At 48.1% G+C, this 15,561-nt stretch overlaps 1 protein-coding gene across 3 annotated transcripts in view; it reads right to left on the reverse strand.

Moving 5' to 3' along the window:
* The window catches only part of LOC116439427 (alpha-2-macroglobulin-like protein 1), a 26,822-nt gene extending 12,707 nt beyond the window's left edge, over positions 1 to 14,115 (reverse strand). For 2 of the 3 annotated variants that reach the window (XR_004238158.1, XM_032098937.1), the window contains exons 1-17: positions 13,870 to 14,114; positions 10,272 to 10,458; positions 9,778 to 9,940; positions 8,991 to 9,043; positions 8,666 to 8,686; positions 7,236 to 7,389; positions 6,725 to 6,809; positions 6,069 to 6,189; positions 5,847 to 5,964; positions 4,693 to 4,802; positions 4,205 to 4,375; positions 3,178 to 3,402; positions 2,987 to 3,050; positions 2,316 to 2,461; positions 2,011 to 2,160; positions 993 to 1,190; positions 276 to 363 (exon numbers count right to left, since the gene is read on the reverse strand). Coding sequence is in view for 2 of the 3 variants with exons in the window: in XM_032098937.1 (XP_031954828.1) it covers positions 276 to 363; positions 993 to 1,190; positions 2,011 to 2,160; positions 2,316 to 2,461; positions 2,987 to 3,050; positions 3,178 to 3,402; positions 4,205 to 4,375; positions 4,693 to 4,802; positions 5,847 to 5,964; positions 6,069 to 6,189; positions 6,725 to 6,809; positions 7,236 to 7,389; positions 8,666 to 8,686; positions 8,991 to 9,043; positions 9,778 to 9,940; positions 10,272 to 10,458; positions 13,870 to 13,940 (2,125 nt within the window). In the remaining variant the exon portion in view is untranslated. Of the gene's footprint in view, positions 1 to 275; positions 364 to 992; positions 1,191 to 2,010; positions 2,161 to 2,315; positions 2,462 to 2,986; positions 3,051 to 3,177; positions 3,403 to 4,204; positions 4,376 to 4,692; positions 4,803 to 5,846; positions 5,965 to 6,068; positions 6,190 to 6,724; positions 6,810 to 7,235; positions 7,390 to 8,665; positions 8,687 to 8,990; positions 9,044 to 9,777; positions 9,941 to 10,271; positions 10,459 to 13,869 lie in introns of all 3 variants that reach the window. The other variant, XM_032098938.1, reaches the window with a different exon arrangement.
* Positions 14,116 to 15,561: the final 1,446 nt, after the last annotated feature.

Below are 15,561 nucleotides of genomic sequence, written 5' to 3' on the forward strand. Positions count from 1 at the left end.
AGATGCCCCATTTCCCCCCTTAACCATATTCCTGCTCACCAGCTGAAGCTTCCAAGCAGGTTGTTTCCCTGCAGCCACCCCTCTGTCCCTCCAGTGCACTGGACACACACACATGCCAGGGCCTCTCCCCTCTCCCTGTGGAGCACATCTGTGCAACCTCCCACTCATGTCTGTAAGCCATCCCCAGCTCCTAAGTACGCTGCATGTTCAGCTGCCCATGTGCAGCCTATATGTTACCCGTGATCTCCAAAGAAACAGGAAAAATCAAGATGTACACATGTAGTCGAAGTCAAAAGTGGTCTGGGTGTGGCACTCAATTGGAGACTTGATTTTAAGGCTGGTTAAAAATGTTAGACCTGCATTCTGGAGGAAAGAAGGGAAAGAAATGAAGGTATATTTTGTGGAGGGGGTGGTGTGTCTGTCTCTTCTGCCAAATCAGCCATGGGTGTTGTTGCACCTCAGCATAACCTGCAAATTTATACAGGGAGAGAATGCAGAACTGTCCTGCTCCCAGAGCCTGGTCCTCGTTCCAAAGGACTGTGGGGGTGACCACTTGCATGTGCATGCCTGTACACAAAGTCATTATTTTGGCACCACAGTTTGATGCCCACCCTGACCCAGACTTTTCTCATCCTTCACTGCCATTCCTTTCTACTATTCTTTCCCTCATTTCCCTAGGTCCCCTTTTCTCTCAGGTGCTTTGCTTTTCCAACCTCCAATCTTCTCTGACACAGGCTGATAATCCACTCTGCTTCCAATCCCTAGAAAGTCTAAAGGGCACTAATGGGGAGCTGGGTTCTAGGAATCTCCCTGATCAGTGGGAATTTATCATGCTGGGAGCATAGAGTGTCATTGACCTCTTAGTTCAGAAGTTTGGCAAATTCAGATCATGAAGTTTATAGGAAAGACAATCTGTGAAGCTACCCAGTGCTAACCTGGGATATAAAAGGGCTCGGCTCTGGTATTTCAGGCCTTCTGGAAATTAGATTTACCTTCAGAAGTTCATAAACATCTGGCTGGGACACTGCATAAGAGTATCTGTTGTACATGAATGGTGACTTTGCTCCTGGTGAAAGGGTGGTCTGAGAGGCATCAATGATTCCTGGGCCCTTGTGGATAGTGCAGTAGTCACTGTAGATATCTGTGAGGGTGCTGAGCTGCTCCTGAGCATAGCTGAACATATTATACACCTGTAGACAGAGAATGAAAACAGTACAGGTCAGTATGAGAGGTGGAGAGATTTTAATTTCTATCCAGAGGTTTCCTATGACCTCAGAGGCCAAGTTTGGATCCCGCCTGTCACAAAAACCCAGCCCCAAGGGGTTTTGAGTTTTATGGAGAGCCTCTCCAAATTTTGGATGTGTAGCACCAGAGAAGAACATGAGCCACTCTGGGGTATGGCTGCAGAGCTGTGGCACTTCTAGCTTAATAACTGTACCTGTGAACTCAATGCACACACTAAGGACACCTTCCCTGCATGAGTCATTGGACAGCTCCTTGTCTCACTGAAGGCACATCCTGGATCCACCAAGACAGTCTCAAGAAGCAATTCAGGTGTCCATAGACCCAGGTCTAGAGGACAAATGGGACCCTTCCACTGCCAATACACCACTTAGAGTCCACTCTGTGAATGGAAGGACTGTCTGGTTCACGTGAGCTGGAACAAAGTCTGGAACAAAGAGGAGCCTATCCCACATTCGGCATTTTTTTTAACACGACTTTTTTTAGAGCACTACCATGAATCAGTTCAGGAGGTGGATGTCTCTTGCCTTCTGCTTGCCACTGTGGCAAAGCACTGTAAGTTTAACAAGGATGTGACTTTGGGCTGTAGCTGGGGATGACAGTGGTTTATTCTATTAGATCCCTCTGTAGACACCGGAAATTTTGGCTGGTGTTTGATGTTGGCCTTCATTTTTTCTCATTAAGCTGTGCTGTGTCCCCATTTGAGTACCTGTTGGTATATCCACCATGCCTTATTAATCAGCAAGGGTCAGCACTGAAATGACTCACACTATCCCTGGACAGCTCAGCCTCTGGCCTCAGGAGCAGGACACTTTCATCTACTGCACGGATGCTGCACAGGGAGCCTGGAGCAGCCTGCAAATGGAGACGGACAGTCGATCCTGGGAGAGCCACTGCATCTGAGAAGCCAAGCTTCACCTGCAACAGCAGAAAAAAGAGGAACTGAAGGCACTGACAGATGAAGGAAAGGGGAAACTGTGGTTATTGGATTCTGCTGGATATCTATTGCCAGTTTGCAGATAATTAGCCACCCTCCAGCCAACCTGCCCCTTTAAGTTTTGTGCACTGCTTACATGGTTCCTGAAGCAGCTGGAGACTTTCAGGCGAAAGGTGTCAGCTGCCACTTGTCCCTCAGGGAAGGCAATGTAAACAAAGAGGGTAGCCATGGATGAAATGAGGTCAATGGGCAGAGTGATGTTGAAAGCCCCACTGTACTGACCTGAAGGAAGAAGGAAAAATTGAAGAAATATAGGAAGATGTGAGGAAGTCTGCAATCCAAGGATTACAGCAGGAACGTGCTCTTCCTCTGTAATACTTCTGTACAGTTTCTTGGATAAAACTATTCTGCCTTGCTTCTGGGGAGGCCACAGCTAGACCAGGATGTAGGTTAGTACCATTTTATAGCAGTGACTTGACATCATAATGGGTCTTGGCAAAAGTGAGCGCTTGGAAGAGAAATGACTTTCCGCTTGAGCCCAGAAAAAAAGATTCCGTAAGTTACCTTGGAGGTCTCTGATAATTTCCTGCTTGGCAGATAAACTCTGACAGTTTCATCATTTGATCAGAAGGGAAAAAACCAAAGGAAATTAAGAGACAAAAAAGATAGCATATCTCCTATAGGGTTTTTGTGCCAGCTCTGTGGTTTTCTGTTGGTCTCAGATGTCTTTTCTCTCATTCTCCATCTAGGCTGGAAGGACTTTCTTGTTAGGTGCTTAATTTGTTCCTGGTAGTTAGATGCTCTTACCTGATGGTGGATCAAGAAGCACTGTTGTTTGGCCATGATGCACAAGGGACCCTCTGGCCATAACCTACAGGGTAATGAACAGAACAAAGAGTTGAGAGTGCTTCTGCTCCATGTTTGTGGGCCAGCAAAGGGCGTTGTACTGACACAGACCCGGCGCAGAGCTGACTTCGCTGGCGCTGCCCTGCACTCACCAGGTGGTAGAAGCGTGCTCTGGTAGCCCCGTGGGCCAGCTCTGTGGCGAGTACATGGTAGTGCACGGTGACCTGCTGCACATCCCCACAGGCTGGCACTGCCTGCACCGGCTGGATCCTCACAGAGCTGCGGCTGGAGGAGTAGAAGGCCCTCAGTGGGAGCGATGCAGTGCCGTAAGACACCTTCACGTTTCGACCGCTCGAGTCCTCCGGCTGGGACTTTGCCTGTGGCACAGAAAAAAATGCCTGAGGATTTCTTGCAGCTCTCCCTATGCCAAAACCAAGACTGACTGAGCAGTGGGCTCTGAACTGTCTCAGGGTAAAGTGTCTATTTCCACCTATGCCAAGTTCAGTCTCTTTCTGTGGAGCTTGGCACTGCCTGCTGTACCACCCTCTGGGATAACTGGTGTCTAAACAGGAGCAGGGAGCTGTATACTACTAGGGCTTTGGCTGAAGTCTGAAATTCTGCAATGCTGCTGCTACCCTGGGAGCAAGCCAGGTCATTAGACTGTGTAGAGTGGCTTATTAGCCCCTGGATCAAACCTTTCAACTCTGCTTCTGTATGGAATATGTGGATAAAGTATTAGAATGGATCTGCCCTGATAATGTATTTCACTCATCAATGCTGTTCTGTATTTCTTTCAGCACTTTCCCTGATCCATAGCGTAGAGGTGGCAGGGGACAACTGAAGATCAGTAGCCTTACTCAACTTTGACATATGACCTATCTGTACTTAGAGTATAACATTAACATCTTTTGAACTTACAGCAAGGTCAAAATCCATCATCCAAGATACCTCTGGTAATATCAGAGACAGGGCTTGCCTCAAAGTGCTTTGACCTCCAAGTTAGACAGGACAGGCATTAGAAACCTAGCACTACAATCAGACAAGAGAGTCTTCTTTGTTCATGGGAAAGCAGAGGCAAATTTTCTCTGTCAATTCCCTCTCTGTGACATTCCTATTTAGCTCCTTACATTCTAGTTACCTGCTTAGCTCCAGATTGGTTTGCAGTAACCAGCTCCTAACCTGCAGTATAACTTTACTGCTGTTGTCCCATGCTGATGTCTCTAAGACAAAGGAGGCCATCCCAGTGTCATCTGTGAGGTAGGTCTTGGTCTGCTTCCTGCTCCCATAGGACACTGTAAGAATCACCTTCTTGCCCTTCAGGTGTGTCCCATTGGCACTTTTGAGTTCCAGCTGTAATGATGCAGAGAACAGTCTGAGAATTGGAGGCCACAGGATTGAAAATCTACCTCCCAGGAGGAGTCCCAGTCCCCCTCTCCACAAAGGGACTCTCAGTGTGAATTTTAACTTCCCCAACCCTTCCCCATTTATGCGGCAGCCATCTCATCTGGATAACCTCTTGGTAAACAAGTCAAAGGAGGGACTGAGACAGAGGATTGTGCTGGCAGCTTTGGGCAGCTCAGAACAAGGGGACCGCTGGGCACTTCTGTGCCTACAACCTGCTTAGGCCCAGCTGCTGGGCTTTCCATGTTTCTTTCCTTTTCACTCACATTTCCATAATAGGGAGCTCCTTGCTGATAGTAGTAGCTTGTCCCCCAGAACTGGAGAGTTGTGACATCAAAAGTGACCTTGCAGTTTTCGGTGGTGTTGAACACCACCCCTGGGAAAGAGAGGAGGCACATGCAGGTGAGTACCATGTGTCCAAGCAGGCATCAAGATTGGATGAACTCAGTTAGGGGATGGACTATCACTCACAGGGGATTGTAGTTTCTCCATGCAACTTCAGGAGTCATTTAACACACACACACTCAGCTATAGGGCCTCCTACATTCTGACATGAGAGAATGACAGCAGTCTGTCAGGAGGTCTCTGTCAGACAGTTCTCAAACACACTTTTCCACTTTAAGATGGTCCTACTCGTAATTGTCCTCTTCTTGTCTTCTTCCCTCCTCACAGCAGTCACTAGAAGGCAACATTTTTCCTTGCCTTTCCCCTGTCAGTTTGCAGTCTGCTGTCTTGTCCTGTGTGCCCATCTGAAATCACTGCAGTTGCTTGTTAAGAGAATGTGTGTCACTGCTTCTGGCAAGGGGCTGCAAAACATTTTCTTGTGAGGAAGGCTTTGCAGAATTTTGTGAGAGAGGGAACCTTACAGGAAACTTTATCTCCCTATCTGGGATGTGGAGATAAAACTAATGAGGAGCTAATAACAGTACACAGTCAGGACCTTGGTTATCCCTACTTGCTCTGAGAAACTCCTCATTCCAATGGACTGTCCTAAAATATGGTTTAAGAACAAGAGAACCTGGCATGGCCCACCTCTGTACACATTTTTAATGTGATGAGAACACAAAAAAAAGCAGCTCTTGCCCATCTCTGTCAAAACAAAGTGACTGCCAGAGCTGGACTGTCCACAGCAACTTGTAGAGGAGCAAGCACACTGGTAAAGCCCATCCTGCAACTGGGAGAACTCACATGTCCCATGTTATGATACTTAAAAACATTCATGTTGTCATGGTGCTCCCAGGGAAGACACAGCCCTCCAAACATTAGGCCTCATGGGAGCCAGTGCTGAAAGCTCCAGCGGTTTGATGGGAAGACACAAAGATCCATAAGGGATCTTATAGCTAAAAACCCAAAGACAAGTACATTTTATGAGTGTAAAATAAAAGATTTTCCACAAAGCATAGAATCAGGTTTTTTCTACCTGTTCCACTTTCTTTCAGGAAAGCCTCAGCCTCCAGGTTGAAATCATAGTTATCACCATGCTTCCGGTGGAAAATCTTAGTATTCACTTCAGTGGAAAAGCAGCCATCCTCATCTGTCTGGGAATGTGAAATTGTGTTTGTTAAGCAACCGTGAAGGCAAAACAGTCTCTTTGCCCTCGTTCCTCCCTTTGGCAAGAGGAGTGGGTGTCTCCCGTGCTCACCTCTCCAGTGTAATCCTTACAAATACTGCGCTTGGCTTTGGAAGACTTCTGGCTATAGCGGATATGCTTCCGGCACACCACAGCCTTCACGCTACCCTGGACTGCTTTCCCATAGGTGTACCTGGCAGAGGGAGCACAGAGGACTCACACACAAAAACACTGGCTCAAGAGTGACTAAGGTCAGCTTTAGCCTGTGGTATGCAGCTGTACAGCCCAGCAGCCTGCAGACTATCCATGGATCATCAGCGCAGAAGAGGAGGCCAAGAAATACAAGTGACCTCATCAGATTGAGACAGAGGGCAGCGGTGGGCGAGTTCTCTTCAAGTCAACACTAGTCCCACCAGGCAGGGCTAGGGGACATTGTGTTGGCCACAAGCTGAGCCATGATTCCTACAACACTGCCGCTAATAAATGCAGCAGAGGTGCTGTACTGTAGAGAACATGCACCACCACACTTTCAGACTCACAGAGACAGTAGGGAGAGAGAATACGGACAAAGGTGAGAGTCCAGGAGAATTACTTAGCAATGGATGCCAGGGTACCAGCTCTTGGGGTGGAGATAGGGTTGGCAGAGACCATTTTGAGCTCAGTTATTGATGGCTGTGCATTTTCCAAACCAGTAAAAATGCACCTTCTGCCACGATAAGTCAGCTCACATGCCACAGACGTGGAGACGGAAGTTTTCCTCTAGGATAGTGATGACCCGAGGCATCTGGATGGAAACACTGAACTTGGGCAGCGCTGTGTGAAAGCAAGAGAAATATAATTCAGTGAGAATAGAAAGAGTTCATTTGTTCCAATCCTTCCTAAGTGGTTTTTTGCAGAAAGAAAAAATCTCTGCTTTTGTTCCATGACTACCAGCACAGGGCCTGGTAGGAACACACCAGCAGCCCAGCCAGGAGAATGGGAGGGGAGTAAGCAGCTTGAGTGTCCTCCCCAGAACACAGCTGTGGGACACTGCCTCAGTCCATCCTCAGGACATGGGGGAGGAGAAAGCTGGTGGGCCTGGGTGAAGGTCGATGGTTACACCTATGGGCAGGCACTTGCACTTCCCAGGAGATAGCACAATCAGCACAGCTGCATGGCCCACTCAGCTCTGTGTGAGGGGGGGCCTGGAGGCTGGAAATACACCTTTCTCTGCTGCCATCAGCTTCCTGAGGCTCTTACCATACTCCTCTACCCTGAAGGTGCGTGTGAGGTCAGGCATTTTGATGGTGTACTCTCCAACCGGTGCTTCTGCAGCCAGTGGGAAGGACAGATCCACAATGCCTCCCACAGGTGTGACATCCAGCCACTGTGCAATTCGGTTCCCTTTGGGGTCCTGCACAGGGGGAGTAGAGAGCAGTTATTTTCCAGTGCAAAAACACTCTTTTGAAGGATGTCCAAGATACCAGGGTGTGGTCTGACCACATATTCTCTTGTCCTGAGAGCCTGGGTCTATGGCACAGCTACAGTGCTCAGGTGAGTCCAAGCTCAATGAGGAAAGGACTTTCCTCCTGGTCTCACTGACAAAGTAAATCTATCATATTATTGTTCTCTGGTGGCATTGCCATCTCTGACTGCTGCAAAACTGTAGTTTACTGCCTGCCTGTCTCACTAAGACAGAGAAGTGGTCCTTCTTAGAGACCTCTGTTGTCACCTAAGCTGGCACAGCCTCCAAGGTCACTGTGGAGACACTCTGCCTAAGGGACAAGCTACTGGGGAGTGATTTCTAGGGACTGATATCTTGAATCCCCAGGGAAAACTGGGGAAATGAGGCCAGGACTCCATGCAGGGGAACCACCAAGGCCCAGTCATGAAGGAAAGTGTTCTCCCACTGCTGGCTCTGGGGAGGGCAGGATGCAAAACTCTGGGTACAGCCACACTGCCCAGTAAGGGCTTTGTCATGGGTTGATGGGTGCTTCATGTGGGACAAGTGGGCACTGCTGTTTGAAAAGGTGAAGCTGGATCAGAGTGCTATGTTTGCATAAGTTGGCACAAAGTATTGCATAGCTGTCTCACAAACCGTGTGTTTACATAATGATCCCTTGCTGGGTATGGCATGCATACCATACATTAACTACTGCCCATTGCTAGCTGGGACTCTGACTTCTCTGCATGGGTACTACAAACCCCACCATCACTATCAGGTGTCTTTCCTCAGCACAGTGATTACACTGGACAAACAGATTTTAAGAATAACAGCCTGAAAGCTGCTTTAGGAAGTGTTTCTAGCTGTACAGTCATAACACTAACTGGTCAAACTTTTGTTTTTTGTATGCTAAATATAAAAGTCTCCTTAAGGAAACTTCAGGATCTTCACAAGTCTTCAATTCATAGGCTACAGGGACTATAAGTCCAACGACCAGTCTAGGAAGGTTTACTGGTTTTCAGTGGCACCCATCATTTACTGCAGGGATCCCTGTGTGATCAGTGTTGTGACACTGCTCTGCCAAACTTTTCTGGACATGGAAGGAAAGGCAAGCAGCCAAGGACTGTTCCTATTCATTCTGAGGTAACTGACTTTCTGCATCCATATTTCCCCACCACCATCTCCAAACCTGTGTCTTCCCCAAGGTGAGAAGAATTCACCACTTTCAATAAAGTAGGAGCTTTACCTTCAGTTCCACCAGGCGCTGCTGTGGGGAGGAAACAACAGTTACTGGTGGGATGCTTTCAGGTAAGTTACCATCCACCTCCTTGGTATTCTTTATTTCCCCCAACCATCCATCAGTCTTCTCTAAGCAATTCCCAGGACTGCCCATAACCCAACATCACGAGCAGCTCCTGTGTTGCAGGTGGTGCCGAGCTCTGTTTGTAAGCACCAAAAGCAACACTGAGACCAGCTGTACACATAACCTGGCTGGGCCAAGCACTGATCTAGAAGACATGCAGGCAGCCCATAACATTTCCAGACTTCAGGTGTCTTCCCTCTTGACTTACTGTTTCACTGCTGGCAATAAAGTTCTGATCCAAGGTCACAATCCGCAGCTTGACTATAAAGCAAAAGAAAAACAGGACTGGCTGAAATGAGATCAAGTCTCTCTATAGTAAATAACAAGAACAGATAGCTAAGAAAGATGTGCACACGTGCTTCACTGAGAGGATTTGGGCAGCAGATAGAGCCATCCACTCCTAGGCTATGCCCAAAGCCCTGCTAGGAGCTGGCAGCCTGCTAGAGAAAAAGTGTTAGGAGAGGCAGTGTGGTGCTTTCCGGGAAGGCTGGCTGTGCTGGTGAGAAACAGCATTTTTCTGGACAGTGGACCTGTGGTGGGCCCCTCAGTCTTGCCTGCAGTGAAGGTCATCCTAGGGGAAAATGTGGAGAGGCATGGGGCAAACAGATGTACCCTGTGGTGATCTGAGCTGTGCTAGGGCAGTGGTGGGACCTGTAGGACTGTAGTCCTCACCTGAGGAAGTCTGTGGGGAAGGGAGGGATTTAGGGCCCTGACAGAGAGTCATGGCTTTGACTGGAGCAATCATGAGTATAACACTGTGGCTTCTAAACCTTTTCTCACACATCAAGGAAAACACACAACCCCTGTTCACAGTGGCATGCACCATGCTGACATAGGAGAGAGATATTCGCAAACCTCTCAAAGCCTAAAAGGAAGATGAAGCCTGTGGCCCATCTCCCTCCCTGAGCAGGTCCTGCTCAGAGGACTGGAGAGTACCCCACATTTTGTGGCCTGAGGACCACTCTCTCTCACAAGACATGGCATTCTGTCCATACCAATCTGTCCAGGTTTGTACACTGGTTTGTCTGTCTGGATAAAAGTCTTCTTGTCTGCATGCTTGATTAGGACTTTCTGTTTCTTCTGGAACTCTGAGTTGCCTTCCACAACTGTGATAACAACAAAAGCCACTTCATCAGGGTTTCCAACAGGAGGAGGGACCTGCAGGTATAGTTACAACCATCATTCAGGGTGGATCTCATTCCCAGGGTTTTTGTAATAACAATTAGGTTATTACTTTTGCGTTGCTCCAGTTCTTCTTGCCCTGAAAGACTTCACAGAACATTTCAAAAAGTTTTCTAGAAGAGTAAAATATTAGTGGGGCTACACAGCAGGAAAGACACTGGCAGACCTATGCAGGCTGAAGCAGAAGATTCACTGGCTAATTAAGATATCCTCGTGGGAAGACACAATCCTTTGCATTCCTGACCAGCAAGAACAGAACTCATGCAATATCCACCCTAGTGAGAACCCTTGAAAGCATCTTCCTCACCTGGAAGCTTGTGCAATGAAAGAAGGGGAGCTGAGAGATGGACTGAGTGATCAGAGTCTCATTCCCAGCTCTGCTTTGCAAGGTGACCGACACATGGATCGGGACTGCTTGCTCTCTGCTGAGCTGGAGACACACTGTCTCTGAGAAGGGGTAGTAGAGCTGAGATGGTATTGCCACGACATAGTTTCTGTTGAAAAAGAAAGAAAGAAAGAAAGAAAAAGATCAGGTTAAACTGACTTTCTAAGAGGACAGGTTTTCACCTGTATTTAGGTACTTCCTAGGAGACTTCTGGTCTCTTCATTCCACTGTCATGACACCAGTGGGATGTGACACCATTCTCATCTATGGGTACTGCAGACATTAACACTGAGGTGGCACTGTATGCTGCATGAACATATGAAAAGATAAAGTCACTGCCTTACAAACTGAAAGTGAAAATAAGGTGAAGGGATCTCCCCACATCACCCAAGGGATCAGCAACAGCTTGGCTCTCTTGCAGGTTTCCCGAGTGTCATAGGTTAGCAAGCATAGTCCTGGAAGGGATGTCCTTGCTAAGGGGTGCTTACAGTTTCCTCTGGGACCTGATAGAACCTATCAGCTGGCCAGTTTGAATATGGACAATTCTCTAAGCCACTTAAAGTTGTGACCACCTCTGTGATCCACATTTAAGAATAGGCAAACTCCCCCTCCAAGCTCTCTCTCGTTTCTGGTGCTGGCACAGGTGGCCGCGGGCCCCGAGTGGGGGCCAGCGGGCCCGGCCAGGCCCTGCTTGGGCCAGGCCGGGCCGGGCCACGGCCATCCTGGAGCCGATGGACCTGTTCCAGCCGTGGAACCCCCCCCCACTGCCTTGCCGTGGGCAGCCGGAGCGGCTCGGCTCTCCCCCCTCTCCACTGCGATAAGAAACATTCAACATTCCAGCTGCAAAGCTGCAAGGCCGAGGTGAGATTAACCCTTTTATTGCTGTGAAGAGCTGAAAACCTGAGGGAAGAGAGAGAGGAGATGCTTAAAGCTGAAATTCTGTTGTGAAGCTATGATATATCAGAGTATCCCCTTGTAATTTCATGAAGATATGGGGGGTGGAGTGTTCAACTCGTAAGCAAAAGCACCTGCGCTGAGATAGGCAGATGCTGACGCAGCTGTAATTTCATGAGAAGTTTGGACAGGGAGAGATGAACCAGATGAGGACTTTTGCTCCAAATGGGAAAGGAGAAAACCCTCAGTCCCTAGAGATGCTCCCAGAGATAGTCCTAAAGATGAAGATGATGAAGACCCTTTGCTCCCAGGGAAGGAGAAGGGCCTCTGTTTTTGTTTCTGAACGGCTCAACCTTAAAATTGTACCCCAAAAAACTTCAAGAGTGGACCCTCGAAAGCAGTTGCGGGAAAAGCTGCAAGTCGGGGGAAAGGACTCACACGCAGGCAGAGAGACTCCTCTTCCTAAATGGACTGAACGATATTTGGAAGTGGGCGGCTGTCTCGTTGTGATAACGTTTTCATAGCATGAGCAAGAAGAGACTTCTCTTTCTAAATGGACTGAACAAGGTTATTATGGAAGTGGTAAACAGACTGAACATCTTAAGGGTTGTCTTTTTACATTGCCAGTGGGAGAAGGGAGGAAGGTGGGGGGAGGAGGAGGAGAGTTCTGAAGGTGGTATTTTTTTTTTTTTTTTCCCTCTTTTAGGTTTGTTAATAAACTTCTTTATATTCTTTCAAGTTTGGTGCCTGCTTTGCATATCTCCTAATTCTTATCTCACAGCAGATAAACAGTAATGAGTATTTTGGACCAAACCACTACACCGAGTCTTCAGCATTTTCGCTGAACAACACTATGTATCACCATCAGTTTTGTTGGCTGGTTTTCCTCCTACTCTTGGGCTCAGAAGCAATGCCCTATGTGAGAGACCCACTGTCCCAGCTTCATCTTCCAGACACAGAGACTTGTGAGCACCTTCACTTCAGCTGCTCACACTCTTGTCCTCTTTGCTCTCCCATCTCTGCATCTACTCTGAGCTGTGTCCATAACACCGAAAAGCTGTTCACAGTTTGGTGGTTTTCATCTTTTACTGCAGTGCAGCATCTAGGACCAACAAAAAGCCAACATTCAAGCACATTTCAAAACTCTTATCAGTGACTCCTCCCACTCACTGCCTCTGGACAGGCTCAGCCAGCAGCATGTTTTGCCGGAAGCAGAGGACAGGGCCTGGAAAGATGAGAACAGCAGGAGGAAGGGAGGTGACCTGCTGGCAGTTCTCAGCTGGAGTTCAGCACCCTGGCGAGAGGGAGCCAAAGTCCTGCTGGCCAGGAGCCTCTGGGTGCTGTCACACTTGAGTGCTGCCAAGCTGCCTTGAGGATCTCAAAACACGTACGAACAACATTTTGTTTTTCCTATTTGAGCTGACTCATGACACCTCCCTCCTATCTCAGCCACTTGCGCCAAAGGATGGGATGAGCACTAAAAACTCACTGCTTGAACCTCCCATACCTCCCTTGCTCCTAATGATCCTTTACTCTGGAACATTTTCTTACACCCCTTTAACAATTCATCCCTTGCCCTTGCCTTCTGAGCTATAAAAGTAATAAAGAGCATCTCTGAGGCTGTCATCCAAGGGTCCCAAGATGCAGGCTGGATCATGAATCTACAAAAACATTGGAATACAGCAGACAACCTTTTGAAGCAAGTGGTATTTCCATAAAGCAAAGCTTCACGCTGAAGGTAAAAGTGGCAATCAGGCAGCAGCAAAGCGCATCCTTTGCGTGGGAGCTTGTCAGCCTCGGGAATATGTCCTAGAGGAAATACTCCCACTGGATAAGTTTTGTAAAACTAGGCTTGTGCATGCCACACCACATGCAGCAGGAGGGAACCCAGCTACAACCCACTGACATATTTCTCACTGTAACATCTACTGTTCAAGCACAGTCATGCTTCTGTTTGCACTTGTGCCATGGCTGCAAAAGCAAACGCCTTCAGAAAAGCAAGAACAAGTTCACAAGCCAGGATATCACAGCAGTGCCTGCTGGAACAGGAGCTGCATTCCTGACAAAGTATATGAAGAGAAGCTGTGCTGGGAATTGTCCGTGCCAGAGGTCTGAGAAAAGGCATGGTGGGAGCAGATGGCCAGCCAAGCCTGAACGAACACACTGCTCTACCAAAAGCATCCTTATCAGATACTTGGGCTCATGCTTGCTCAGTTTGTAAAGGCACTCAGCTTTGCTGGCTAAACTATCAAATGGTGACCTATGACTCTGGGAAGAAAAGCTTAGCCCAAAGGAAGCATATTCTGCAACACAGTAGGAGACACGAGATATTGGCAGGTCAGAATTAAGCTGATGCAGAAAGCTGGCAGAGTTGTTCCGCCTGAGTCCTTGCTGAAGTACATGGTCTACATCAAAGGCACTAAAGGAAGAGCCAGTTAGCAGGGACAATGTGGGGAAAGGGCACATGGAAACCAAGTGAAACCTCGGGAACATGAGAAATTATGCCCCTCTGGAAAAACATGCCCCACCTTAAGATTCTGTCCCATTTCTGTCATATTGCCACCTGCCCCCCCACCAGGATCCCTTTATAGACCAGAGCACATTTGCAAAGCAGTGAAGTTCTTACAGCGTTGCAGGCATTCCAGCCGTGCTAGGCAGGAGAAGGATGCTGCCCCACAGGAAAATGATCCTCCACATAGCTGATTGCAGGCTGAATTCCTCCAAGGAAAGCTTAGCCACTCCTCAGTACTCCATTCGCCCCTGCTTCTGCTGTCTTCCTTCTTCCCCTCATCCGGAGCTGAAGGAGCACGCAGCTCCTGCCGTGACTGGACTCCCGTTCCTCCCTTGGCTTCAAATCCAAGGTGGAAATCAGGCTGCTCGTGGCTGGAATGTGGGCGGGAGAAAGGGGTGGCGACAGTGTTTACTGCCTACAAACCAGAGGCAGCTGCCTCGAGACTTTGTAAGGCTTGTTGGTGTTTCTCTGGGAGAGGGCTTGTCTGCCCTATGCAGCACCCCTGGGAGCAGGAGTGCTTAGTTACTGTATTTGGTGCAGGGGCCCGATTTTTTTTAAAAGTGTCTTTACTGGGATGTCATCAGAAGCTTCTGGATACAAATTAATTCGTTGTGACGTCAGTGGATTTTTGTCCATGGTTCTTCTTCTGCAGAACATCTTCTTAGGTATTTGCTTCTTACTGATATTTCACTCCTGACCTGCAGCCTCCATCTGGACCAGTCCAGGGCTTCACGTGCAGCTCTGCCAGTGTCTCCATTCCTCCCTGGAATTCCTCCCTAGCATTTTATTATCTTTTAGTTGTCTTTCTGGTTTTTGTCTCACTAGTTTAGACTTGAACTTAAACCCCATTTTAATTTTGGAGAATCAAATGTGCTCCCAGATCAGTGACATGCAGTGCTTTAAACCTGAGGTTTATCTGCAATGTCAGTGCTAGGTTAAAGGCTGGTGTGCCCCTGTTCCATCGGACTGTGCTCTGAGAGAGTGGGTGCTAAGCACACACATGGAGACTGTGCCAAAGTAAATCCAGGGGATTGCTTCAGCTGGGAGCAGGGCATGGGTGGATGGCAAATTCTCTCTATGCTGTGTACGTTTGGTTGTGCTCTGCTAAAACACAGCTGGGGCCAGGACAGAATGAGGACATCCACCTTCAAGTGAGGTTGTAACTAGAGGGCAAATTCATCCAAGCCCTGTGCACTTCACTGCTGCCCCTCAGGAGATGGAAACACAAGGGTGCAGTGCCCAGGAAGAGTCTGGAGGAGATGGGGGGGTGATGTCAGTGTAGAATCACCTGATGTCAGTGTAGAATCAGTGTAGAATCACCTGGGCATCCAGCTTGGGCACATGTAAAGTAGAGATTTGATAAAATATGTGTGGACTGAAAATGTCATGCTTTCTTTGGAAAGGCCTTACAGTGGAACTATGAGGAGAGTTGGCGTAAGTAGCAGGAACTGCCCTGGAAAAGATTCTGTACCCAGGAGGACCAGACATGGCTGGGATGGGTGGGTGGACAGAGGTAGTGATGCATGGAATGGAGGTGATTTGAAAGGTTTTTAATCCAAGCTCTGAGTAACAACTGGATGAGGGGAAGATCACTAATGCTGCTTTTTACAAGCTGAGAACAATAGCTCATGTGCAGATTTGGCTCTCATCAGATACTACAGCCAGGGTCTAGACCAGCCACAGATGAGATGAGACTCTCCCAAGTCCCCTTCAGCCTGAGTTAGAGATAAGTATTCCCATATATTCCTTCTCAGTGTCCTGGCACCTGGAATACCACCTGAATGTAAATGTGGGTGGAAAACTGTG

Source organism: Corvus moneduloides, chromosome 2, assembly GCF_009650955.1.
Source record: "Corvus moneduloides isolate bCorMon1 chromosome 2, bCorMon1.pri, whole genome shotgun sequence".
In the NCBI taxonomy this organism is placed as follows: Eukaryota; Metazoa; Chordata; class Aves; order Passeriformes; family Corvidae; genus Corvus; species Corvus moneduloides.